The sequence below is a fragment of the Centruroides sculpturatus genome, unplaced genomic scaffold (assembly GCF_000671375.1).
Source record: "Centruroides sculpturatus isolate CEXI.00-Female unplaced genomic scaffold, Cexi_2.0 scaffold25, whole genome shotgun sequence".
NCBI lineage: Eukaryota > Metazoa > Arthropoda > Arachnida > Scorpiones > Buthidae > Centruroides > Centruroides sculpturatus.
The window spans coordinates 1,007,320-1,033,767 of NW_019384428.1; the positions used below are offsets into that span (position 1 = coordinate 1,007,320).

Here is a 26,448-nt window from a genome sequence, read left to right on the forward strand (position 1 = left end):
TTATTGTATTGTTCTATGTTTGTTTCTTTGAATTTGTCAATAGTTATCTTTTTTTGATTATTGAAAGTTCATTCGGTAATGCTGGGCCTTTAGTTCATATCTATTGTGTTCAGTATTTATATCCCCGTTTAAAGAAACACGATAAGCATCATTAATTTGTCACTCGGAACAATATTGATAAATAAGATTTTAGTAGTAAGAATTAAACGTCTTCTTATCTCGAAGGCGAAGATTACACACTGCTAATAGCATGTTTCTTATTAACGTTTTGAAATCTTGACTCTAGTGATTTTGGTTTTTTTTTATTATTATGCCTTGAAGGAGTACAGTTCACCAAAGGAACAAATCATGCCCGATTTTAGAACGAAGATACACGCAATTTGTCAAGATCATTTATCTAAAGGCTATCTACTTCTTTTTACGTGATCACGTTTGATGGTGAAATGGTTTTTGCGAGGTTTCACTGCCAAGGTCAAAGCCTCGAAGGCACATTTCTTTCTTGTTAACGTTCCACTGAAAGCAGAATCATTTGCTTTTGTCCTTTTGTGTCTTTATTAAATTCAAGAATCAAAAATGGTACTCTACGTGTATACTTTTTTAAAATAAGGGCGTTTGAGTTTTCAATCATCTTTAATAAGAAGAAGGGTGTTTTAAGAAGACTGCCTACGTGATTTCTGCATATCTTAGGTGGATGACCTTATGGAACTTTGGCATTGGGTGTATCAATCTTTTGTGATAATAATAACTGGCTGAACCTTGTTCAAGTTTCACTACATTGTCTAAAATAATATAAATTTAACACATCTTAATTTATATTGATTCGAATAAATGCTTTTTTCTTCTTTTTCTTCTTCTTCTTCTTTTATGTGATTCTAACTATCTATTTTGATTAAAATGTATGATTTTACCGATCGTAATACAGTGAATCACGCAAAATAGCGATCTTATCCATGTTAGAAAAAATCTAATCATCATTTCATAAAAAACTTATTAAGCAAAATTTATAATATAGAATTTTATTACTTTTTAACTCTGACGTTAGATAAAATTTTAAGAAAATTATGTGCTTATAAAATACCAAAAAAATTATGATTTTAAAATAACTTGTAGATCTATAACTTGTGTTTTCGCGTTGTTTTATTAGATAATTACATGATTATTTTTAATTATTATCAATTAACACTTTTCTAAGTTATTTAACTCAACTTCATCTTTAAATTATACTCATTTCACATTATTTTACTTCATAAATTCGCATGATTATTCCCAGAAGAAGCATGTAAATACAGTATAAAAATTAAAAAAAATTGTAATACTGATATTTTATCTACTAGATGGCATCACTTACTCAAAGAAACAATATAATTGTCACACCAGTTTTATATATTAATAATATTAAAATAACCTTCATTCGAGGAAAGAAAAAACATATATACAACATTAACACCTATTTTAAAACGTCAATAAAAATATTTCCCGATTCAAAGAAATATTTAATCCGATTTAATTATATAAATTTATCAGCTGATGAAAACGTTAAAAAAATCAAAATAAATTGCCTATTAACTTTTATAAATAGCATATTATTGTCAGACATATGGAATGTTATTAATAGGATCAATAACCGTTTAAAAAGCAGGCTATTTAAATTATTATTAATTTAATATTTATATTAAAAGTTTAATTTTACAATAATTTAAGGTTTGAAATTTTATTACTGATTTGAAAGAAGAGAAACTTTGATCCGTCTCGTATTTAAATTTTTTAAAATCTAATTAATAAGAATGGAAAAGTTGTAATTTAATACAACACTTCTTCTCCAATTCAGACGAAAATAATTGAAAATTGATATTACTGTTGTCTGAAGTACATTGATCTCTTAAATGTGCCATCGGCATTGGCTGCCCCTTTTTTTTAAAATTATTATTATTTTTTTTAAATATTTATCTTTAGAAAGACAATGTAAGGTTAACATTATAAATATCAGATAGTTTAATTAACTAGTAGTTATAATTAAGAAAAGAAATGTATAGATGGGACAACAACCGAGATTTAAATCATACGTTGAATTCGGAGAAGAAAGACAGGTAAAGAAATGGCTTATCTCGAAATCATTTTCCTCCTTCAAACTATTTATTCTTTCTATGAACTAATTTAATTAAATTATATATTTGTAACTCGATGTCTTAACTTTATATCAATTAGTCTATTTTTCCTATTTATTTCCTCCGCGCATCTTTAAAAAATCTATACTTTTGAGGTTTCTTTGAGAACTTTAACTATAACATAAATTGAGTTTGACGTGTTACCTTGAACAAGAAGTTTTAAAAGAGGAAGCTGAAGATATTTTCCTGTATTTTCGCTTATCCAACCTCATTTTATAAATGTCCAAAAGATGAGGATAGCTTATCTGGCTTCTTTAGGTATGAAAATATTGCTTACATACTCGAATTTCCTAAATCAAGAGGTTATATAAATTACAAATAATAAAAAGATTTGTTGTACTTACCAACTAAATTATGAATTATTTATTATTTAATTATAATTTGAAATTTCAAAAATAAAGAAGAACATAAGCTGTATTTTATTTGAAGTTAAAGATTATATTAGAGCTGTAATTCTGATCATTTATGGGAGTTTGCATTAAGAAAAACCACTTTGCAATTACATTTATAGCATGGTGTTCGGTAATATCAAAACAGGAATGAACATAGTGTTAAGATTTGCTGTTGCATGAAAATGTGCATTAAAGTGTCTATGGATGGTAAAGGTTATCGAAAACATCAGCTTAATAACATTCTGCTCATTCTAATGCCGATCACGGTTTTATAATTTTCTTAAATTTTATTTTAAGCGCTGTTAATACGAGCTCGAATTACGACAGTTTAATAGTAGGATAAAAATGTCTATGGATGGTAAAGGTTATCGAAAACATCAGCTTAATAACATTCTGCTCATTCTAATGCCGATCACGTTTTCATAATTTTCTTAAATTTTATTATTCCAATTTATGTAATTTTCTACTGTTATAATGGAAAAAAAAAAGCAGATCAATTACCCATCTGGAAGAGGAGGTGCATCTTCTTCTTGTCCGGGAGCATTGACATGATAAACACAAAAACTCTGCATCAAGATTCGAGTATCCATAAAATTAAAAAATGCTTGGAAGTTGGATACATCTAAAAATCATAATTATTTATTTATTTTCATACATTCTCACAAATTCCAAATGTTTTAAATGAAAGTAAGACCTGAAACATTTTTAAAATTAAGACAATTCTATACTAAATCTTCTGTTATAGCAGCAGTTCTGAAGCTATCTATCTGAAGCCGTCGGACGTCATTCATATTTATTTTACTGCGCGGAGCATTAGCATCAATATATTCAAAAATCGATAAGCAAGTTCGTGTTTACTTTACTCACAAAACAGTAAAGCAATAAACTAATAAATTTTATTGTATTGTAGAAAATAGTCAACACAAAATTGTCTACAAATAAAATAATTTGTTTTAGTACATTGGAATAATTTTTCAAATAAACTTCAGAATCTTTTTTCTCCATAGAATGCTCACAGCAAGTTTGCGGAACAGAAATCATCTCTAACACCAAAAAAAAAAAAAATATTCCATTCTTTTAGCCTTAAAACTAAAGTAATTTGAACATAATTATCTGTAATTAACTATCATCGCAGCATTTATAAACATAAATATATTTCTATTATATTGATGTCAGAATATGAACATAAAAAAAAATTTGCTTTCTGTAATTTAAATTAGTGTCACGTAATAAACAATGATTAAGCAACCCGACTGACAATGAAGCAAACAACAGTAAAAATTCTTGATGATAAAATCTAAATATTTCATACTGACGATTTTCTAATTACGTGAAATGCAATTATCTATTTTCGCATATTAAATCTTTACGCAGGAAAATTTTAGAAGAGGAAATTATATTTAAAACATTTAAATAATTCTCTATTGAGAATATCATTAATGTGAGCAAGATATATGCAAAATTACTACAAAAGCAAAATCAAATTGAACTAACTTTAGATGTATTTATACATAAAAATCTCATACATTTATTAATATAAAACAAATTATGTAGCAGGCATTTCCATCTTTACACATTATCAAAACAAAATTACACATACATGACTTCAGATAAACTTTTAAATAATAGAACAGATACAATAATCAGCATTGGTACAGAACTAAATCCTAAATAAAGATTGTTTTTGATATTACAGCATAATATTGCTAAAAATAACAAGGTTTAACAACTACTTTATGTTATCAAACCATAATAGTATAAAAAAAATCAATATTTATGTTGTAAAGCTAATTTNTAAGAGGTTATCTTTATCACGATAATCGTGTTGGTGACATCATTATCTATAGTGATGCGAGCACAAAATTTTAATTTATTGTACTAAGCAATAAATATAAAAATTAGACTTAAAAAGATACATTATCAAGCTCATAAAATTAAAAAAATGGAACAGTCTGGTTCTGTTTTTCTAAAATGTTATGAACCCAAAGCAACTTTTTAAGTTTCATTTTTCTTTTACAAGATTTACACACTTAAAGCTTACAAGTTAGTATTATGTGTACGCTTATGTATAAAAATAGGTTTATATATTTTGTAAAATAACGGAATTATAAATATTTTCGAGTGTGTGTAATACAACACCTCGTACATGTTTTCAATGTTCATATAGAAAACAAAGATAATTAACAAAAACAGCTGAACCTTATCTTTCGAAGCGTAAACGGAACAAACACTTGTTATTGCGTAAGGGCCGTATAATTTTTCAAATTACACAGTTTAAAAATGTTAAGATTATTTTATTTTTTCAAAACGTTTCTTTAGAGAGAGAGAGAGAGAAATGAAAGTTCTGTAACTCGCCCCACAAAACCTCATTACATAAAACTGTCCTCGCCTCTCTGTGTCAATACACATTATGCGCAGTGCAGTACACATTCAACGCCAACGACCGATTCGACCTTGACAGAAAAGAGCACGTTAACGATCCCAATGCGAAATTTTGGAAGTGTGCATCGCTGACACTCTTTACACTCGACGTTTGACAAACGAGTCTTTTTGTTTACGATTAAAACCCATACATTTGCACACGATCGCAACGAATCGATTGTTTCTGACCTCTTCTCTTGCTTTTCTAATCACGTGATTTGACGTGAAGTCAGGTGAACGATGGCATCATCGCTCGATGAGAATGTCAGCAGCACCTGTGTCGCTTTACGTTAATATCTGCAGCAACAATTCAAGGTCAGAATTGTCTCGTCAGCATTTCTGCTAACAGCTGCCAAGAATGTTCGAGTGCACATGGTAGACAGCAAACACCGTTTCCAACAAAGGTGACTTTCAAGAAATTTCCCTACAGGCACGTCACCTTCGCCCAAATTTTTGAATTAGCTCTTAAATTTAAAAAATAAAAAAAACAAAATTATTAAAAATCGATGCGTAGGTTATTCGAAACTTTTCTTGTTTTGGGAAGGGTTCGATATTGAAGGCGGAATGTAAATGCCACTTTTCTTCTTTTTTTTTTATAGATGAGAGATTTAACGCTCTGAACAAAATTGGAAATAACAGGTTGTCTGAGTCAGAGAAAAAAAGGAAAAGAAAAAATGTGTAAAGCTTGCTGTTTGTATTCTTAACTTTGAATAGAATCACCTTTAACCGAAAGGGTCGCTTGAAAATAAAACTACACACTAAAAGCATTTATATATAAAACACAATTCATAACTAAAATAAACACATATTGAGCGTAAACCGCAAGTCATGGTTGTTTTTAATTAAAAACACATGTTTTATTAATTAATAGCAAAAAAAAAAATGTTTTGAATTTAAATTTTGCTGAAAAATTATCAATGCAAATAGTCCAATTTTTGCTTACAAATGAAAATTGAATGCCTTTATCGCCTATTGTAAAAAATCGAAATTCCAATTTCCATCGTAAATACCGAGCTTCTGCTGTAGTTTAACCTGTTATGTATTTTTCAGAACAATCTAAACAATAGCAAACCGATCTTTGAATTTGGGACGTTGTGATATGGAAGAAAGACAACGCCTTTCTAATTGGCAGCAGTTATATTATAATAGCCAACTGTCAACTGACCAAAAAAATAACTTTAGCTAACTAATTGAAGCTACACTAATTAAGTGCCAAACATCATTAGGTGTTGCATCCTCATTTTTCCTGCTAATTGAATTTATCCATTTTTCTCTTTTCATTAGCTATAGGCTATATAAGTTATATATATAATTTTTTATAAACATTTCTCGATATTATATTTCGATTTCATCGTGTATTTTTATCAGTAAATATAGCAAAACAACCATGTCAATTGACTCTCCGAACGAGATGAATCAATAAGAGACCTACCAAAAATTGATCAAACGTGAATGGCAAATAGCATTAGCCAATAGCCGACCACTTTTAAAATGTTAAATAACACTAAGATTTATTTTAACTCTAAACCAATTAAAAAGTGGGAATAGATATAGAATAATTTGACAAGACTGATGGAACTGTGTCAAGGAAAGTGCCCACACATCCAGTTGCAAGGAAGCATGTTAAACACGTGGGCAGACAGCATGGCTGATGGCTTCAATAAACATTGTTCGTGATTGGTCGATAGCGCTCGGTGCTGACGAAAATAACCGATCTCAACTTCGGATACTCGAATGCGCTTCGGCTGGCCAATCACATGTGGTACGGTGTCAGGTGCACTCCAATGCTGCTGCCAAGCTTGTAGTTATCGGCTGAAACGCTGCTGGCAACGTGCGTGGCTGGGAACAAAACAAGAGGTGCAGGATACGACGTATACGTTTTGTGGAATTTTAGTGTAACGTATCACCTTCAGTACAAGCATGAGCATCGCCGCATTACTAGAAGCTGCCGAATATATAGAAAGGAGAGAGCGAGGTAATCTTTCAACCTGTACTATACTCTGTGCCTCTCTCCGTGATCGTTGTCTTATCCAAGGCCTTCCAACATGGATGCCGACTAGAACTAGACGATCAGCTGATTTTGACATAAGTGCAATGCTGGATTGACATAGCTACATCGGTTTGTTTTTTTCCAGAGGCAGAACATGGATATGCGTCCACGATGCTTCCCCTTCCAGAAGATCTCAATAGAAGAAGACCAAAATTGAAAAAGACTCAGGGAAACAGGTAAGAATTTCTTAACGTTTGGCCTCCGCTTTCATCACTTTTTGTTCTTTGTAAATAGTATCCGTAGGCTAGTTCTTATTTGGTCGAATCGATTTTTTGTCCTGCGATCCATCTGCATTTGACATTTCCCTACAGGATCCGCTGTAGCCCTCCTTTCGTTTATCAGTCGGAAATGGTTGAGACAGGGCTACAGAAGCGATCCTGCAATCCAAACAGTAAAAATTTAAAATTTTTCAAAAAATATTTTGATCGCGCTCGAATTATTTTATTCGGTTTTCAATTCTTAGTCAATTTGTTTACTTTCAGGTCATCGCACAATGAACTGGAAAAGAACAGGTAAAGTTATTCATCTGATTCATTAATAATGATAATAATAAGAAGTATTTTAATAGCTTTTATTATCTTTCAACAATTTTTAATGGTTTTCAGAAACATTAAAAGCCAATACAACTGATTTCCATGTTTACACAGCTTTGTAATAATTAAATGTACTTTTTATGCTTGTATACGTGACCCGAAACACGTTGCATAGATACTCTTCTTTTTAGTTTGGGTGTGCATATGTAATCGTCTTACAACGTTTGAAATAATCGATTTTATTAGTATACAGTAGGTGTAGTTACTATTGGCAACATTACAGCCAAGTTGTATCTCGTGACCTTGAGTAGAAGTCACTTGTTCTAACCAGCCTCTATATTAAACGGTCGACTGTAATGCAATCCATTATCCAATATCTCGATAATGCATTTTGGTTAGAAATAAAACGTTTATTTTTAATTTTATCCTATTCTACGATACATAACGAACATGGCGGTTTGTGTACCGCAGTTTATAGGCCACGTGATAGTCGTTCTGACAGTACACCACGTGACTGATATGGCTACAGAGACATTACACGTCGTAATGTGCTTGATGACGTGGAATTTTTTTTCCCTTTTTAGAACCGTTACAGCCGATGAGTACGGGTCTCTACATTGGTTACTTATTTAAAAATGCCGTAAAGTGTTTTTTAAGTATTAATGAAGAGTTTATATACTAAATGAGGCAGATGGCAAATTGACAAGTTTTATTAATAAGACACATATTTTTGGATGCAATCCTGAAGGAAATAGCAAAGAGCGCTGTACAGTTTAAAAATATGGGCTGCATATAAACTTGAGTTTATTCTATTTGAACTTGCACACATCTAATGCTTTTTTACAGTGTTTCGGAAGGTGGCATGTTGTTTAGATTTACTAAATCCTGTATTTATAATGCATAACGGTTCATAACTAGTGCATCAATTTGTTACGTCACAACAGGATAGAATCGTATGATTTCTATATAAATTTCCGCAAAATGAGATTAACTGATACAAAAAAATTATTCATATGTATACATAGAAAAGTTTGACGTAAACATCCGAAAAAATCACGCGATAATTTTATTTATAAGTAATTTCAGTTTTCCTCATAAAAAAAACCAGCAAAAATGTAATCAACCGTTTTAAAAATTGCAACGAAAAGCAAATTTTCTTTGTAGCTATTCACAGAATTTGACTTGAGCTTTAATTGAGGTATCAGTTTAACAGTAACTCTTGTACGTTGGAGAAATACGATATCTTAGTTTATAATAAGTTTTTCTATTTATATTCTAGTAGTTATGCATTTCTTGTAATGATTCAGAGAATAGGATTTGTTAATGATTATACGTGAGAATGAACTTATATTTTTTTAGGCAATTGTATAGAATAGGATGATATCAAACACCTGCTACATCATTGAATAAATGTCAAGGATATTTATTAACAGTACGATTACTGTTATTTATCAAAGAATAGATATAAACCTTGCCGAAAACATAGGGTCTGTAACCTATTTGTCGATTAGTAATACCAATTTTTTGCAACCTAACTGTTGTAATATTTTGTTAGCTAATTTTCGTTTTCGTTATTGCACGCTTTCCCCCCCTTCATGTTTTTCACTCATTGTTCGGTTTTAGTAATTCTCCAGTAAAATGAAATATTAAATTAATTTAATTCAGTAAATGCTAGGAATTTTATCGTTGGATCAACACAGTAGACATCACGTTCTGTGGTATAGTTATACTAAAAATATTATCTCTAGTTATTCAATTAAACCACGTGATTCATTCCAAAAATATAAAATTTCTATTAAAGAATTCGAAACAGTTTTCTTCTCTTATACAGTTAAAGATTTTTCACGTATTATTAATTAGCAACATGCGAAAACTTAAAAGTTACCAATATTTATTACTATAGACAATCACGTGAGATGTTATTTTTAAATTTATTTAATCGAATCATGTTATTGCTTATTACTTTTATCACTTTTATTGACTTAAGTATAGGCTATGTAAAGTTGAATGAAATTACTGTATTCAGGATTAGATCGATCCTTTGTACTGTATATCATCTCCTCACGTAATCTAGTATATTCGAGTGATGTATTTTATTACATTTCCTAATAATATCAAATCTATTTATACAATTGACAAATTTATAAATCTGTTCGTCACGATTAGAGGATACAATTCTATTCATTCACAATTTCGTATCACGTGGTACGCTATACTGTTATTTTTAATTCGTTAAGTGATATAGCAAGAATCGTTAATGAAAAGTTAGATTTTATATATATAATTTTTTTATTCTGTTTAATTTGAATTCTTTTTTTTTTGTTTTTTCTTTTGTAATTGCTTGCATATATCAGGTTTTGCTTTCTCTGAAACTCTTAAGAACAAAAAAAATTATTAAAGATTGGAAGCAAATATTCATTCCATGAACTTTCGAATTTTATAATGAATGGAAAAGTATATCAATTAAGAGAACTGGAGCCAACTCGACGTCTGAGGGAGGTGATGGAATTTGTAAACATAACTAGAAAAAAAAAAAGCGTGCAAAGCTCAACTCGACGTCATGTTTATCAGCTTCTGAAATTACTAAGTTGTTCAGACCGAAATAAAATACATAAAAAGTACAACAATGTCTTATATTTCAATCATTAAGTAGAGTTTAAAAAATATATTATTTTAAATAATTCGTCTATAATTAAAATCAGATATTATTCTATTTAACTTACTTCAAAAAAAAAAAGAGAGAGAGAGAGAGAAAAAATAAGAAAAAATTATCATTTGAGCAGTGGAACAACTGCAGATGTCAGTAATAATTAAATAAAGGGTCAGTGATCCTATTGTATGTTAAATAAGTCCCTCATAAGATAATTGACTGGACCGAACATCTTTTCTAGTCAAACTACTTCCAGGGACGTTTAACCCAACCGTCTTACTTTGACTCTCCCACTTGTATCTTATTTTAAAGATAATTAGCGTAACGACTTTTAGGCAATGTCTGGGGGATTATCTACAATTTTTAACAACCCCCTACCCGTTACTCATTTTGTATATGAAGTTCAGTCAAGTAACTACAAAAATTATTATATTTTTCCTCTTCGATTAAAATAGTATTTTTTTTTCGCGAGATTTCTTTGTGCAAAGTTTAATTTATGAGTAATAAATAATTGTTAATCTTATCATATAAAGAAATCGCGTGAGTAAATTACGAAAAACAAATTTTTAATGATTTAAGTGAAAAACAAAGTGACATTTTTTTTTAAATATTTCATTATTTATTAATTTATTTACTAAAAAAATTAGAATAATTATAGATCAGAATTATTTTTTTTCTGAAACAAAGAAGNTCAAAACAAGATAAAATAATCTGATGAAGATGCAATAGCTTAATCTAATGCTTCATCGACAAAATTTTAACAAACATAACATTTTAAATCCGTTTGCTAATATAAAAAATTCACTTTTTTGTAAATTATTTGCAAAATAACTCTTACCGATTTAGTTATAAAAATGTCGTATTAAGCGATTAAAACAGAAGCTAAATGATGTAGATAAATCTAAATAATGGGCATATTGGTTAGTAATAATGGACGACGTAATTGTTGCAGATTTGCAGAACCATGTGACTTCGGGGTGTGGTGGCTACACCACCGAACACCACGTGGCAATAGTGTTTGGAGTTGACACGTTGCCAAGTAAACGAAGCCGCGCTGTCTCGTAAGTCTTTCGAGTTGACTGGACATCCAGATGATTCTTTCTGTTATTGCGGCTTCGACCGAAACAAAACCCGATTTATAATTAAATAATACTAAGAATCCATAAAATTATACAATTTCCTTTTATTTCTTTTTTAATTTTTTTTTTCTTTTCTGGTTTTCTTACGTGTAGATTGATAATAGTATAAGCTACGTCATGAACTATTCTTGTATAAGTGACCTTGATCGCTTCTATAAAAATCGATATCGTTTCCGCATACGGCCGTGTGTTTTTCGATTAATTAAAAAATTTTAAATATGAAGTAATATTCGAACCCGAGAAAAGTATATATTTTGAATTTTAGGTTAATAAGGTTATTAAATAGCTCTGCATGACGCCGTTTTTAATAAAGTAGGCTGCTGTGCAGGCCTATATTTTTAAATAGAAATGAATACAGGACAAAGCTTGCGATATGAATTTCCGATGTTTGAATCTAGGCTAGAATAGGAGATGGATCTAAGATAGCCATGATTTTATATCTCTGATATGATTAGGTCCATGACAAGAAATCGTCTTTCTTTTCCAAAATGATACAGAGCATGTTCTTTTGAGTTTTTTGATACATTTCCAAAGGAAAACACGTATCTATGTAGGCCTTGATATAACGTTTATTAGCTTATATGTTAATTAAAAAAAACATTCATTTTTAGTGAAAAATTGCTTATTAAACTCTCTTACATTCAGATGAATAATTACTTTAAATTTCTTGATTTTATCACTATAAATTCGAGTTATAATTTACCTAAATAGGAAATTATTTTAGAAAGAATGTTTTTGTTAGCAAAATGATTACAATCATACTATTTATTTTTTATACTAAAGGCTAATTAATGTGATTGGCCTAAGCAATAATTTAAAATTACAATTTTAGTTAGATAAAGTGGCCTATTTCACAAAAAAGGAATATTGTGTCACTGCTTATCTTCCAACAAATCCTCTTACACAAGCGGGGTATTTAGTAATACTTTCATCTATAAGCTAAACCTTCAAATTGCGAATGTCAGAGAAAATATTGGATTTACAACCAATATCTCGTAATGAGTGTTAGTCTGTTGGAAAAAATAGGATTTTTTCCGGCCTTGACGTTAACCAAGGCGTTCGGAAATGAGACCTTTTCTACAGAAATGCTGTTAGGAATGGTTCATATCCGTCTCCTCACCCGCTTCCGTTCTAGTTCCAGGTGTAGGCCTAGACGAAATGTTCGACTTGTGGGGACTGAGGCCTCCCGTTCTTTTCACCAATTGAATTTTACCAAATGGTTCCAGATGGCTTCTGATCAATTGTGAGAATTTAAGAACCGTTATGGATATCCTACAACAGACAACCAACTTTCCGAAGAGAATAGTTAACAAAGGCTTTCTAACGTTGCTTTAATTTAGATTCTTGTTTAAATCTTGACAAAAGAATTCAGAACCGATTGCCATACAATCTTCAACGGGTAACTAAATCAAAACTTTCGTTTGCTCTCGAACTCTCAGCCCATATTCGAGCATCAAGCCTTGATCTTTCCAATGCTCATCTGCAAATGAGTTTGCATTAAATGTTCAAAAAAATCTCTTGTATTGTTGTCTAAGTTCCATTTATTCTCGAATAAAGAGGAAAGAGAAGTTAAATGACTCCAAAATTCATGGCAAAGACCTCGTCAATTTTGCATAAATGAAAATACTTAAACTCTTTCAGGTTCACTGCCGACTTCAATTCATGTCAGCTTATTACCCAAGAAAAGCAAATTAATTTGAAACTATGAAAAAAAAAGAAACAAAATTGGTATGATAAATTTGAAGGAACCGGTTGCTCTAAAGCATACATAGCCCATTTCTCATGTAAAAAAAAATATATTTTCGTGCAATATTAGCTTATTATGTGTACAGGAAATGTAGCACATAACAAAGCGATAGCGTGATTATATATATAAAAAAAAAGAAGTCAGAATGACGGAATTCAATTGAATTTTATTAAATAGTCAGAACAATAAAGTTATTTCAACAGATATTTATAATCTTTAAAAATAATTACATTCTGCATCAAAAGAGCAAAGAAAAAAATGTTTTTTAATTATAATTATTATAATGATTAATATTTCTTTACAAATTACAAAATCCATATCAACATATGACATTACTTGAATGAGGGGCATAAATACTTCTTTTCAGCGATTTAAGAAGAAAAAAATTAGCGCTTTGATCGTTCGTTCGTCTGTCTGTGTTTTGATAAATAGCCCTAAAACTGAGCTACACAAACTAATTTTATCTGTTTAATATGCATTATTATATTAAATTTGGCCAGGATCTTAGTAAGAAATACAAAGATTTTCGTACGAAATTAAAAAAAAAAAAGCATTTGATTATAGTTTAAAATAATTTTTATCATTATTAATTGCATCAATGTCAAAAATGTTTACAAACATTACTTTGAGACATTAATTTCAAGACATTTATATTAAAACAATAATAATAATTAAATAGCTTTTTCTATATGTTTGTATTTAAGCATTTATATATAATTATCACATTATAATTGCATTTCTCTATTATATTTGAATACATTATCATAAAACTAAAGCATTATAATTATTATAATTAAAAGATACTATTTTATATATTTTAAATTATATTTTATATTACTGAAAACGAATACATAATTCTATTTGATATTATTATATAATTAATTTTAAACTAAAAAAAATTCAGATTTGCTATTTTGTACTCTTGATTATTTTACGAAGCTTTAAAAATATATAAAAAAAAATATAATTTTACTTTTCTGGAAAATTTNTTCGGTCTTTTAACCAAAGCTAAATCCTTCATTAAGGTACTTTATGTTAATATAGAAAACATATCAGTGGATTTTATTTTTTTAGCCTACTTATGCCAAATTTTTGTTTTAATATATCTTCCTATTTTGAAAAGATTGCGACCCCTTGCTGTTTTTGAAACTTGATAACACGTCTCGTGACTGAACTCCTTTTCCTTTTTTTCTTTTTGTTTTTAACGCCTATGAGTTACCAAATTACTAAATATTCTAAACTGTTTTTGAATAGAAAAAAAGAAAATTATAATTTTCGAACTATTCTAAACCTTATCTTTATAAAATTAAGCGTAGCCGAAACTGTAGAATAAAAGATTTAGTTTCGGTAATATGAAAAGGATGAAAAGAAAAACTTAAAAACAGGAAAAAAAGGGGTGCTAAATTCTTTTTGTAACACTTCTAAATAGTTTTCCGGCCATGAAAGGAAGAGCATTAAGTTAAATTGGCCTTTCCCCTCTGTACGACAAAGAAACTTATTTCATTTTCTATCAGAAATGAACAGTTAGATGCATTAACCTATTTACAGGATTCAAAACAAGATAAAATAATCTGATGAAGATGCAATAGCTTAATCTAATGCTTCATCGACAAAATTTTAACAAACATAACATTTTAAATCCGTTTGCTATTTTATGATAAATAGCATTAACTCCTCTTTTGTTTGTTTTTATAGAAACTAGGACAAGCCTTAGAAAAATAAATATTTTCATCTACATTTTTAGGACCGGAGGGAAGAAAATTTTTAAGTTTTGCTCAATGTGTTATACAACTTTACACTCTTACAAATGTGTATTTTTTTTTACTTTATTTCTGTTTGTAGAAGTTGTAAAAATGATTTAGAGAATGGGAATGTCTTTAAAATTTTAAATATTTTTACACGAAAAATTTTTATTATATGCGAAAAGATAATGATAATAGTTATTATTGTTATTTGTATAATTATTTAAGAAATAAGAGGCAATTTTTAGATGTTATTTTGAACATTTTAAATATTTTTTTTTATATATATATATAACTTTAAAAATTTTGTTTGTGATAAAAATAAATTATCCGGTTAAAATCTCGAAACATTTTGGAACAGCTATCCAAAAATAAATTATTTCAATGTTTTGTTTAGAAGTATGCTTATGGGTATTTTGAACGCTAGTGTGGCCACTGATGCCAACAAAATTTTGAAATGATTTCAAACGCTTGTCATGTGATGAAAAAAATTCCTTTAAAAAAATATGTTTTTTTTAAAAAAATAACTTAATTTAATTTGCATTTTTTAATTTAAAATATCGATTTATAAAAAGTCAAATTTGTTCTTAAATTAATTATTTTTATTCTAAAATAATTAAACTCGTCAAAGAACATTTACATTTATAGATTTATGTGTCACTTTCTCTTCTTTGATTTTTTTTTCGTAACTTTTGATGAAAATTGAATTTGTTATTTTCGAATCAATAACTAACTACGGTCGGTTGGTTATTTATCGAAAAAAAAAAAACGAATAAGAAACGTTATTTTTCCAAAAATAAGACCACTTGCATCGCGAGATAAAAATAAAATCACAGGGGACAACATTCTACTTTCACGGTTATTTTCTGATATGTTGAGGACCACGTTTGACCCAAATAAGTTTATTCAGCTTGTCTCCAATTGTCAGCAGTTTACTCGATTGTCGTCATTGTGCCTCTGGTTCTCGCTTAATGAGTCATTGCAACATCCATTGTGAAAAACACTATGGGTGTCAAGCGTGCCGTCTGCCACACTTTGCTGCAATTAGTAAACAGGTGGATCTGACTAATAATCTGCTACTTGTCCGAGACGAAAATTAAATGCATTTTACTTCATCTAAATTTCAATTACCTTATTGATTTTCTTGTATTTCTAGGCAGTAATATGCGTTTGACAGTATTTAATTAGAATCGTTACTCGAGACTTGTTTTTCGTTTCAGAGATTCGTGTTTCTATTTTATTCTGTGTTTGCTTAACTTATAGGACAGTTCAGAAAGTGTTGAGAATAAACAGATATTTAAAAAAAGGAAAGAATTTTGGCTCCTCTGTTGTTTGTCCGTATTGGGTCATTGAACCTCTCAGTTGAGATGTTTGTTATCATGTCAGGTGTGTGCGAATGTTTTCAGTTGATTTAGATACGTTGAAGAAAGCAATTTGTCACTTCCTTATTTATGATTAGATATGATTAATTTAATAACAGACACGATCAATTAGAACAGATGACTACGTCAATTTATGTAGCATGATTTACAAAAATATCAATTTTGAAGAACCAAAAAGTATAAATCTAAATAAATGTTGCGAGGGTGTATTTTATTTGAATTCTTGACTTTTTTTTTATATAATTACGATTAGATTTAGATAAAAATTGACGGATGGATTAACCCTGTGAATGACATATGTTCATCCAATATTAGTCATAGTAACATTGCATTGTAATGGTATCAGAGGCTTTCCCTCAACTTGCGTTTCATCAAGATACTTCAGGAATTATTGTGGCTGTGAGTTTATCAAATCATTATATTGCATGTTTTATCAGATTACAAATTAAACATAGTAATAGTAAAGAATGAAACCGTATAATAGCTACGTTGACCAGATTTATTTTGGTAAACGCAACTGTGTGGTTTCGAAGCGTGAATTGTTTTGGTATCAATCTATTCTAAACACTTCATACTTGACTGAATTCACGTCTACATTTCGAAAAAGCAAAGTTATTGTTTCTCAGGAAGCTCTTCTAAAAGTAGGCCATTCCTTATGGTGTTGTTATGATTGCTGTTTAATGCCTGTAAAATATTTAGGAAACCAATTAAGCGAAACGGTACTTGCTTTTAACAGCTTCGTTTCGGATCTCTGCACTTACAGGAATTTAATTCAAAGGGTTCTTTTTTCACCAGTTTCAAATAATTTTAAATTGCTTTGACTCACAAAAGAACAAAGAATTAAAAAAAATAAGTAGATACATTTACTTATAAATTTAAGTTATTCAGATGTATTGGCTGATGTTTTCATTTTTTCCTATTTGCAATAACTCTATAAATAACATATTATTTTTGTTTTTTTTTTCTTCTTTAAGGCGGGCTCATTTGCGGAATTGTCTCGAAAAATTAAAGGAAATCGTTCCTTTAGGACCCGAATCAAATCGCCATACGACGTTAGGTCTTTTAACCAAAGCTAAATCCTTCATTAAGGTAACCGAAAAATACAGTAATATATTTTTTTTTTATATATTAAACCGACTTTCACATAGAAGATTACTACTTTTAATATATTACTGCATCATAATTATAATTTTTAATGCTTTAATATAGTCAAATATTTTTCTCTTAAAGTTTCGAATGCCCTTAATATTCTTATCAGTTATTTACAGTATGATATATTCAGGGCCTATCATAAAGGGATCCAGAAAGGCTAGTTGAACCGGATTGATATCCACAAAACGCCTCAAATTTAGAATTTTATTTTCTATTTCGCTATTTTCTAATATGAAGAGCTCCAAAAATACAAATGACTCTGGCCTTTCTCGACTTCTGTGAGGACCTGTTTGTATTTTTTAGTTTTTCTAAAAAAGAAACCGTAAACTAAAAATTGTTTAAACTTGAATTTATCTAGGCTTATTTAAATTCATGATAAAGACATGTGCTTATCGATGCACTTCTAAGTTTCTCCTAAACGTATTTAACTTCCTACAAATAACTACTAAAGAATTAAACTTGAACTTTTATTTAATATTCGACTTTAATATAATACTCTTCATTCAGGATTACACAGTAATGATTTTGTCTTTTAGAGGGATTATAGTAAGAAAATAATACAGTCATTAAATTTTATAAGAGCTGAAAATCTGTACAGAATGGAGTGAGATGCAAACCATTTTAAATCCCTACTCCACTTTCAAATCTATCAATAGGTTATTAGGATGAAGTGTGCCTATCCTACTTAAAATCAATGAAACATTCAGAATATGATTCTTTCCAGACACTTGAAGACAAAGATAGGAAGCATCAGGTACAAAAGGAACAGCTATTAAGGGAGCAGAGATATCTCAGGCGGAGATTGGATCAGCTAAATGGACCATTCCATTACGAACGGAAACGGAGAAGTGTCAGTGAGTGCAGTTCGACATCACCCTCGACATCTTCCACGTCAGAAACAGGTGACCCATCAATTGGATCATTTACCTCGGGCACATTTTGTGCTATTTTTAGTTTTTACTTATATAATAGTGAATATAGCCTATTAACGTATTCTGGGCGAAGTGGGCCTCTTCTCTACATTTAAATTTATGATTCGCATCGTGCCACCATTTCTTTTTCTTCCATTTATCAGGTTTTTACAGTAAAAATCTTTCTTAGTGTCATTAGTTCACTTTTTAAAATAATGTTTTTTTATATTTATGTTCCCTTTTTGCTAACAAGTAATCATGAAAATAATTAATATAGAGCCTTTAGCATTGTGGAAAAACATTAAAAAATTTACAAAAATTATCTAAAAAATTGGAAAATAGAACACGGAAATAATTTTAGATCAAACCACTATTGTTTACAATTATTTATATAAGTATTTCTGTTTTGGCCTTATAATAAATTAGAACATTATTCAAACATAAGCAGGTTTTTAGGGTTCTTTTTCATTTTTAAAAATTCATTTTAAATAAATTTAATTTTTAACAGAAATGTAGGCCTATATTAATTTTATATTTTTTTTTTTTTTGAAAAGTTTATTTAAAAAAAAAAAATTAATTTTAAAACTAAAAGTTACTTTTATGTATAAAAATCGAAACTTTGACAGTTGTTTTTTTGAGTTTTACAGTTATAAAAATAGAAATTTATATAGAAAATATCATTAAAAATCGAATTACGTTTTAAACAATAACAATAAAAGCTAAATGAACTTTGTTTTTTTTGTTTCAATTTTGATAGATTAGTTCAGGTGACGATTACAATCAATGTCAATGTAGCACATGGAGCCGGTGTTTTAGTGTTTGTTAATGCAAAGCTATCAAAAGTTATTCACGGAACACTATTGTAAGATACGTAGATATAGCAAGTATGTTGAAGCATTGCCAAAATTACAATCACTGCTTGTGCAGGACAGAACCTTATTCACCTTAGACTACTACACCTGCTAGTTTCTTGGAATACAAAAATTACCCAACCTTGAACTACTTTTAACTGTTGCTCACAGTACCAGAGTTTTCATAATATGTTACTTCAAATATGGCAAATATATAATATATAATCAAATAGTTGTTTACGTTCTACTTTCAAATACTTGAAAAAGTTATAAAAATATTCTTTTTTTTTTTTTTAAAGTTTCTCTTTTTCAGCTTTTGAATATATCCTATTTATTGCTGATTAAGTAAAAAAAAAAATAATAGAAATTAAATATAAAATTATATTTTGTTTGCTCTGTTTATCAAGTAAATCAAAGAGCATGCATTGTAACTCCGGGAATATTAAAAGACCCATTAAACGTGCTTAAACTTAATCAGCATTTGTAATACACGAGTTTACTTTAAAAAGGTAAAAATTTATAGTTTAGAAATATGAAAAAAATGTTAATAAGTATACAATTTTCTATACAAAATATTATCTTTAAATCAATTTAGAATTCTTAATCTAGAATAGCAGCGAAGAGAGGAAAATTGCATATAAAATTGCATTGCTTCCGGGTGCAAATAGAATTTCTGGGTCTGAGAGGTAATTTTAGGTTCGAGCCCCCTTTAACCTTAGGTTAAATTTAACATATAAAGGACCCACCCTTAGTTCAGGGAGTAAAAATCTTCAGCTGCTCTCTCTTTAAAAAAAAAAAAAACTGCAGTAAATTTATTTTATATTAGTTTTTTTTTATAATACAAAAATATTTAAGGTCAATATTTTTATATTTCAAATTAATAACACTGTATGCCTCTTTAATATTAATGTTTTCTAGAGAAGTGAGGCAATTTTTCTTTTAATACACGATATGCATTATACTATATTTTTGTATTTAAACTTTATTCGGGATTTTAATGTAAATATTTACGTAAATCATAATTTTATTTGAATAATTTCTTTGTTTTATACTTTAATTTCAATTTAAAAACTGGATAACCTTACAGGAATATTAACCTAAATTTTTAATATGTTGTTTCCTTTAATAATAAAAGAACTTAAATTTTAAATTTATCAATAATTTGAATTTATATTAAATATAATATTTTCATAAATATTAATTTTAGAATATTTTGCTTAAGATTTTATATTAATTATATATTTTTATGTTAGAAATTTAATATATAGGCTATATATTTTAAAAAAAACTTATTTTTCTTTAAAATTTCATAATTTAATTATGTAAAATAATAAGAATTCAATTTTAAAATAAAGTGATTTATTTGAGCTTTTCATAATTAAGGATTATTTATATATTTATACAGAAAATGCTTACTTTTCCAAAGAAATTTCTCATTTTAATAGTGTAATATAATAAGAAATTAATTCGTAAAATTAATTACTAATAATTTAAATTTATTTAAAGTATAATAACTATAAAAAGAAACAAAAAAATTGATTTTAACGTGATTCATTTAAACTTTTACATTATTTACATATTTATGAGGTAGAGATATTCGTGTAGAAAATATCTATATTTTTCTGTGAAATTTAATTCTTTAATAATATAATAAATTTGAGAACTAACTCCTCGTTATATCAATAATTTGAATATGTATAAAGTAGCCTATAATATTAGCATAAAAATTAATTTATCGATTTGTTAAGCATTACGTAAAGTTTGAATGTTTGTGCAGAAAATGTATATCTTTCCTGAGAAACTTCATACCTTTTTTTTTAACATTCTGATACAATTTTATTGGCAACAATCGACTCTAAAAAGAGGTAAAAGAAGAAAAAAAAAAGGCGAGAAGAGTCATTTAACAATAAACGATACAAAACTTTTCGAAGCTATTGTAGTCGATGGCCAGTGTGTCGTAAAAGCTTTATTTACAGCCTGTACTAACTGAAGATGACGTCACCAATCCTATATCTAGTTTTTATTATGGTTTGTCGCTTTTTCATCCTTTGCTACTCTTCTGGTTTTGGATCATTGTTTCCGATTTTCTGACCACGTGTTAACCGATCCGATTCTGAAACGAGTTCGACACAGCTAAACTTGCTTTATTATCTCTAGTATTTTATGCATGGAAAGTTTAGATACTAATCTTTCACCCGATAATTTAATCTGTTTAATTTTATAATCATCTTACCCGTTTTTTTTTTTTTTTTTTTTAATTTTTGTGTCATCTCCAATAACACAAAGAATACTTTGCAAAAATTAAAGTGTTTGGATAAATCTATGACTTTTTTCCCTTGTTTCTCGCTTGTTTTTTTTGTTCTTAACAATTATTTAACAAGAATTATATATAGGACTAATGTATATATCAAGTTTCTTTATCTTTTTAAATTTATGCTCTTAAAAAGCACGTATAGTCATGAAAATTATTACAATAAATAGAAAAATGATAATAAATTCTATATAAAATAAATAATTTAAAATTTAAATACAAAACAACATTTAGAAAGCTGACACACACACACACACAAAAAAAAAACTCTTTCTTTCTTTGCTAAATGAAGCAAGAAGCAAAACCCGCAGTGCTGCATAGAACTATAGAACAGGATATCATAAATGGACAATGAACAGCCATGCTAGTAGGTCTCGACTAAAATAGCCGGTGCTGTTAGTGCAGTTAGATCCCTGCAGATAAGTTACAAAAAAAAACCAAAAAAACAGCGATGTAGTAATTCGTTTTATCGTTATGTTGTCACACCGTACTAAATAGAAGCCCTATTATTTATGCTCTGTATTATTTTTGCATTGAATCCATGTATAACTACACGAACCGAGAAGGGTAGTTACAGGCCTCAAAAAGACAAAAATCCCCCCTATGTACAGTACGTGGGAAGAGCTGGCCTCATCTACTTACTAGCTCCAGCTATCGGGTACCCTGAAGCTATAAATGAAAAATAGTGTAACGTAGATCTTTTTGCTTCTGGTGTAATTGGAGATTAATTTAATGGTAAAGTTACCAGAAAAATCAAATATTGCTCGGGGCTTGCTTATTCATGCAACAACAGGGTCAGGACGAGAGTTTAGGTGGTGTCGCCAGAAAGGCGGGTAGAAAGACGTGAATCTCTGACCAGCGACCTGTGAACGTGACTGCGTCGTTGTACGACCTTATAACCTCTCCTCCATTGTTTTACTCGGTTAGGTGAGGTTATATGAGTGTTAAGAGATATGCCTATTACTACTGAAGTACTGATTGAGATGCTGGACAACCTCCCTCTCTTCTAACGCCCCATTTTTTTTATTTTATTGCTTGAGTTCAAGGACAGTCATTCGCCCGGTCGACTCTAACACGTGGAACACTCTCACATGCTCTTGTTTACCCAATCTGGTTATCTGGGTTCTGCATTCTGTTTATGAAAACTAGAACCTATTATTTTACTCTTCAGAATAATTTTAGAACTTTAAATTCATTTTTGAAAGATTTATTATCAAATATTCCAAGTAATATATTAACAATATAGGAACTTATATAGCAAATCATTCACTTTATTCACTGTTATAATTTATTATTTAATCTATTAAAAATATAGAAAAGACTAAAAATAGTCCTGATTTTCTTTTTATTTCTTTAAGTGGTTAATGTAACATAATTTCTTCCTGTTCAGAACTGTTTTCTTCGAGTAAATGAAGTCTAAATGTGTAGTTTAGTAGCAAACTTTTATGACAGCTACCCAAACTTATCTGGTTTTTATAAATAAATAACCATTATAACTTAAAAAAAATTAAAAAGAACATGTCTAGAAGAGCCAGATTATGGCGAAGCTAAAGGTTAAATCTGTGTCAAACTTGTCAAAATTTTGACGTAAAAAATCCTCATAGAAGAACCTGTTATTTATTAATTTATTCTTCATCTTTAAAAATTTAGGAACAGTAGGCCCGAGTTAAATAGGCTAATATAAATTTAGGGAATTTTTCTGAAAAGGAAGTTAACTTAAGATTTTGTCGGTCAGGAAGAAGTGATGCAATATGCTCTGAAATGGTTAAAAGGTTATTTCCTGTTTGCAATATTTTCTTATTATTGGTTTTTATAAATTTTTTGTCACACCTTTTTTCATTAGAATTTATATTGTTTATAAAGGAAATATATCGATGTTCTTGATAATTAATAATTGCATCAAACTACATTTATATATAAAAGGATAAATTTTTATCATTTCTAGTGAAATAAACCGAAAAAATGACAGAATTTAAAATTAAAATAATCATTTTTTTTCAAATTAGTAACAGCAATTCCCAGTGGCCTGATTTTACTGTTTTAATTGTCTTTTGTATGGTGAGTGCTGCTCTACTGATTCTGTACTTTTCACATAAATATTTGTGTGTACGTCACATAACCAAATTTTTATTTCTCAGAATTTTAAAATTGTCATCCTGTCCTGCATTTTTTATGGTTTCCTTTTAACGTTCGTATTACCCATTAAAATATCTAACCATGGTTTGTTCTAAATTCAATCCCTTCAATTCTAGAAATATATTTGTATAGAAATACCGAGAGAATGTCGCAGTGTTTAATCTTAAATCACGATAGGCTTTCATCTACAAAAGAGGTATAAGTAGGTTAATAATGCATCATTTCATTAATGACCTGTCTAGGCATTAATGGTCTATTCTGCAAGAAATGAAACCATATTCTGCGTACGGCGAAGATTGATGATGATGACCTAAGTTCAAAGAGTTCGGAGCAGAAAGCCCCATAGAGAAAGCCAACTAGCAAGTAAACGATAGGCGCAAATCTAACTTCCAATCAGGATGTTGATTTATTACAACCATTTTCCTAACAGTTAAAGGTCTTCACCCATAAAATAGACATGTTGACAGTAAAGGTCGAGTCTAGACCATTGAACTGCACGCGGTTAACGTGGGCAGTGCAAAGTCAGGTAAAGCAAGGTTATTCACCTAAACGAAAAGTAACTACGAATCGTTAAGTTTAATCTGGATTTGGTCAACGATATAGAAGAGAAGCAGCCAGAGGTCACGTTTCGGTCGTAGAATTCGGGCCCCACCCTATAAAGTAACACAACAGGTTGATTTGTGCCATAATGTTCATGCAGTGGACCTATCTATTGAGATTATACGCGTGGATTGAATAATGAAAACTTTTTTCCATGCATGGAGTACTTTTGCTGACAATGAGGTGTGACTAAATGCGGTCGTCGCTTTGTGTTTTTAAAGATGGATATGAAATTACAGAACGTTCGAGTCTCATCGTTCGATTTACACTTCATCTTTCAAATCCTATGTCGAAACTATAGATCTAAACATCAATTATCCTGTCCTTAATAATAACTGGGACAGTTTTTTTCAAACTCCATTAATATCAAAGGTCTTTTATACGTTTGATTTTTTTCAATTTGTATAATTTTACTAAGAATATTTAAAAAACAAGTGTTAATTAATCACTTAATTATGTGGGTTAAATGTTATTTGCGAAAAAAAAAAATCATTAGCATATTACAAGTGTTACATCACGTAACAATTATAATTAAATTGGTGAATTTAAAATTAATTGTGAATCTGCAGCGTTTTGTTAAGATATCGTATCTTGTTGCAGCTAAGTTCCTATTGAAGATGAGATAAATTATCAGTTATTATTGAATGCCTTATAAATAGCTGATAACTGGATCTCTATCTGGAATTTTAACTTGGTGATACGTTTACATCTATGGTGTTTACAACATCGTCTGCATGCTTTTTGTTAACTTAGCCATGAAATTTTACATCTGTCATGATACGTTGCAAATTTTATTCCGTTTATACTGTGTTTATAATATAAACCTTTATAAGATATGAACATATATTCAATATCAGTTTTGTTTATTTATATTCGGATTGAAAAGTAAAAGCATTTTCTAATGATTTTAGGGGGGATAAACATTTTTTTGTTATAATATAAATTTTACACATTGACAAATCTATTAAGAATCATTTTTTCTCGTTACAGATGAGGTGGATATAGTGGGTTACAATAGCAGTCAGAGTGATACTGATGATCATAGCAGCATCCAGAGCCTGACAAGTGACGGAGGAGTGTCCATCTGCACCAAACGTCTCAGTCTGGGAGAAAACGGATCCATTTAACACTGCCTACTCATCTGAACATTCGACACCAACGGGCAATACTTCATTTGATGATGGCGCTGATACAGAATGAAAAGGATCTAGTAATTATCACATGGACTGCCCAAATCGTTTCTAATCCTCTCCTGAAAAAAAAAAAAACATTAAAAAATTATATAATAAACTAAAGTACGGTCATCTTTAAAAAAAATATATATTCGCGGACTTCTTGGTGGGCATTTTCCTTCGGAATGTGTAAAATATGCATTTCTTGCGGATGCTCACCTACATGTTAAATCTCCATTGACTTGTTCGGAGCTACCTAATGGAATGTACAGTCTGTGTGTTAGATGTTTGAAAAAAATGAGTGAATGAGTACGTAAAGTATATATTCCTGTAACATACTACAATTAGTGACTTGGTCACTATAAATTGTTTCATAGGAAGAGCTGGAATTGGCATCAGTCCTTAGGCAGCTTCTATCTCTTGAATTCCATCAAGAGGAATGGAAATTGATAATTACATTTTTAAAAAAAAACTTTTAAATTATTTTAAACAAAAGTGCAACAAAAGTCTTTATTTCCAGACGTAGCTTATAATATCACAAGGCCTAAAATATTTATTTTGACTGAGATTAGAAAAATTTTATTTTTTGTTGACTAAAGTGATAAATGGATGACCTTCAGATATCATTCTACTTTATTTTATTTTATTTTTTTAATTTTTAGGCTCCAGCTTAAAAAATAAAAATAAATTTCTGCTAACAGAAATAAATTATTTAATTTAAACCAAAAGAATAGAAAAGAAAAAATATATATATTAATTAATTAATTAAAAAAAATAAAATAATAAATCTAAAATTTTAAATGTATTTAACAACCGATAAATAGCAGTATTTACTGATAAATATTTTTATTTTTTAAAATAAAAAATTCCAATAATTATTTGCTTTCGATTAACGGTAAGAAAATGGAAATTCAACTCGAACCAGTGGACCATAATCCTACTCAGTAGGAAAAAAAATAAATTTATTAAAAAAAATATATATATAAATGGTCAGTAGGCCTATTATGATAAATCCCTTAAATGGGAAGATAAACGTACACAAATCTTAACCATTGTCCAGTACAAATTATTCTGCCAAAGATTATTAATTTTCT

At 29.2% G+C, this 26,448-nt stretch overlaps 1 protein-coding gene across 2 annotated transcripts; it reads left to right on the plus strand.

Annotated features, from left to right (window-relative positions):
• The first annotated feature begins 6,752 nt into the window (after positions 1 to 6,752).
• On the plus strand, positions 6,753 to 26,096 carry LOC111619655 (max dimerization protein 1-like). 2 transcript variants are annotated; one of them, XM_023361418.1, is made up of 6 exons: positions 6,753 to 6,953; positions 7,114 to 7,204; positions 7,511 to 7,540; positions 17,196 to 17,310; positions 18,098 to 18,275; positions 25,173 to 26,093. In XM_023361418.1, the coding sequence occupies exons 1-6, from the start codon at positions 6,899 to 6,901 to the stop codon at positions 25,307 to 25,309; spliced, it is 606 nt and encodes a 201-aa protein (XP_023217186.1). In that variant the 5' UTR covers positions 6,753 to 6,898; the 3' UTR covers positions 25,310 to 26,093. The 2 variants fall into 2 exon arrangements, with proteins under 2 accessions (XP_023217186.1, XP_023217187.1); XM_023361419.1 differs by lacking the exons at positions 6,753 to 6,953; positions 7,114 to 7,204 and adding an exon at positions 7,211 to 7,419 and having other exon boundaries at positions 7,492 to 7,540; positions 25,173 to 26,096.
• The last annotated feature ends 352 nt before the right edge of the window (positions 26,097 to 26,448 follow it).

Excerpts from the sequence above, each read along its gene's own strand:
- LOC111619655 (XM_023361418.1), top strand. The coding sequence starts at position 6,899 with ATGAGCATCGCCGCATTACTAGAAGCTGCCGAATATATAGAAAGGAGA. Across the intron at positions 7,205-7,510 it reads AAAAAGACTCAGGGAAACAG|GTCATCGCACAATGAACTGG; the intron begins GTAAGAATTTCT and ends GTTTACTTTCAG. Across the intron at positions 17,311-18,097 it reads AAGCTAAATCCTTCATTAAG|ACACTTGAAGACAAAGATAG; the intron begins GTAACCGAAAAA and ends GATTCTTTCCAG.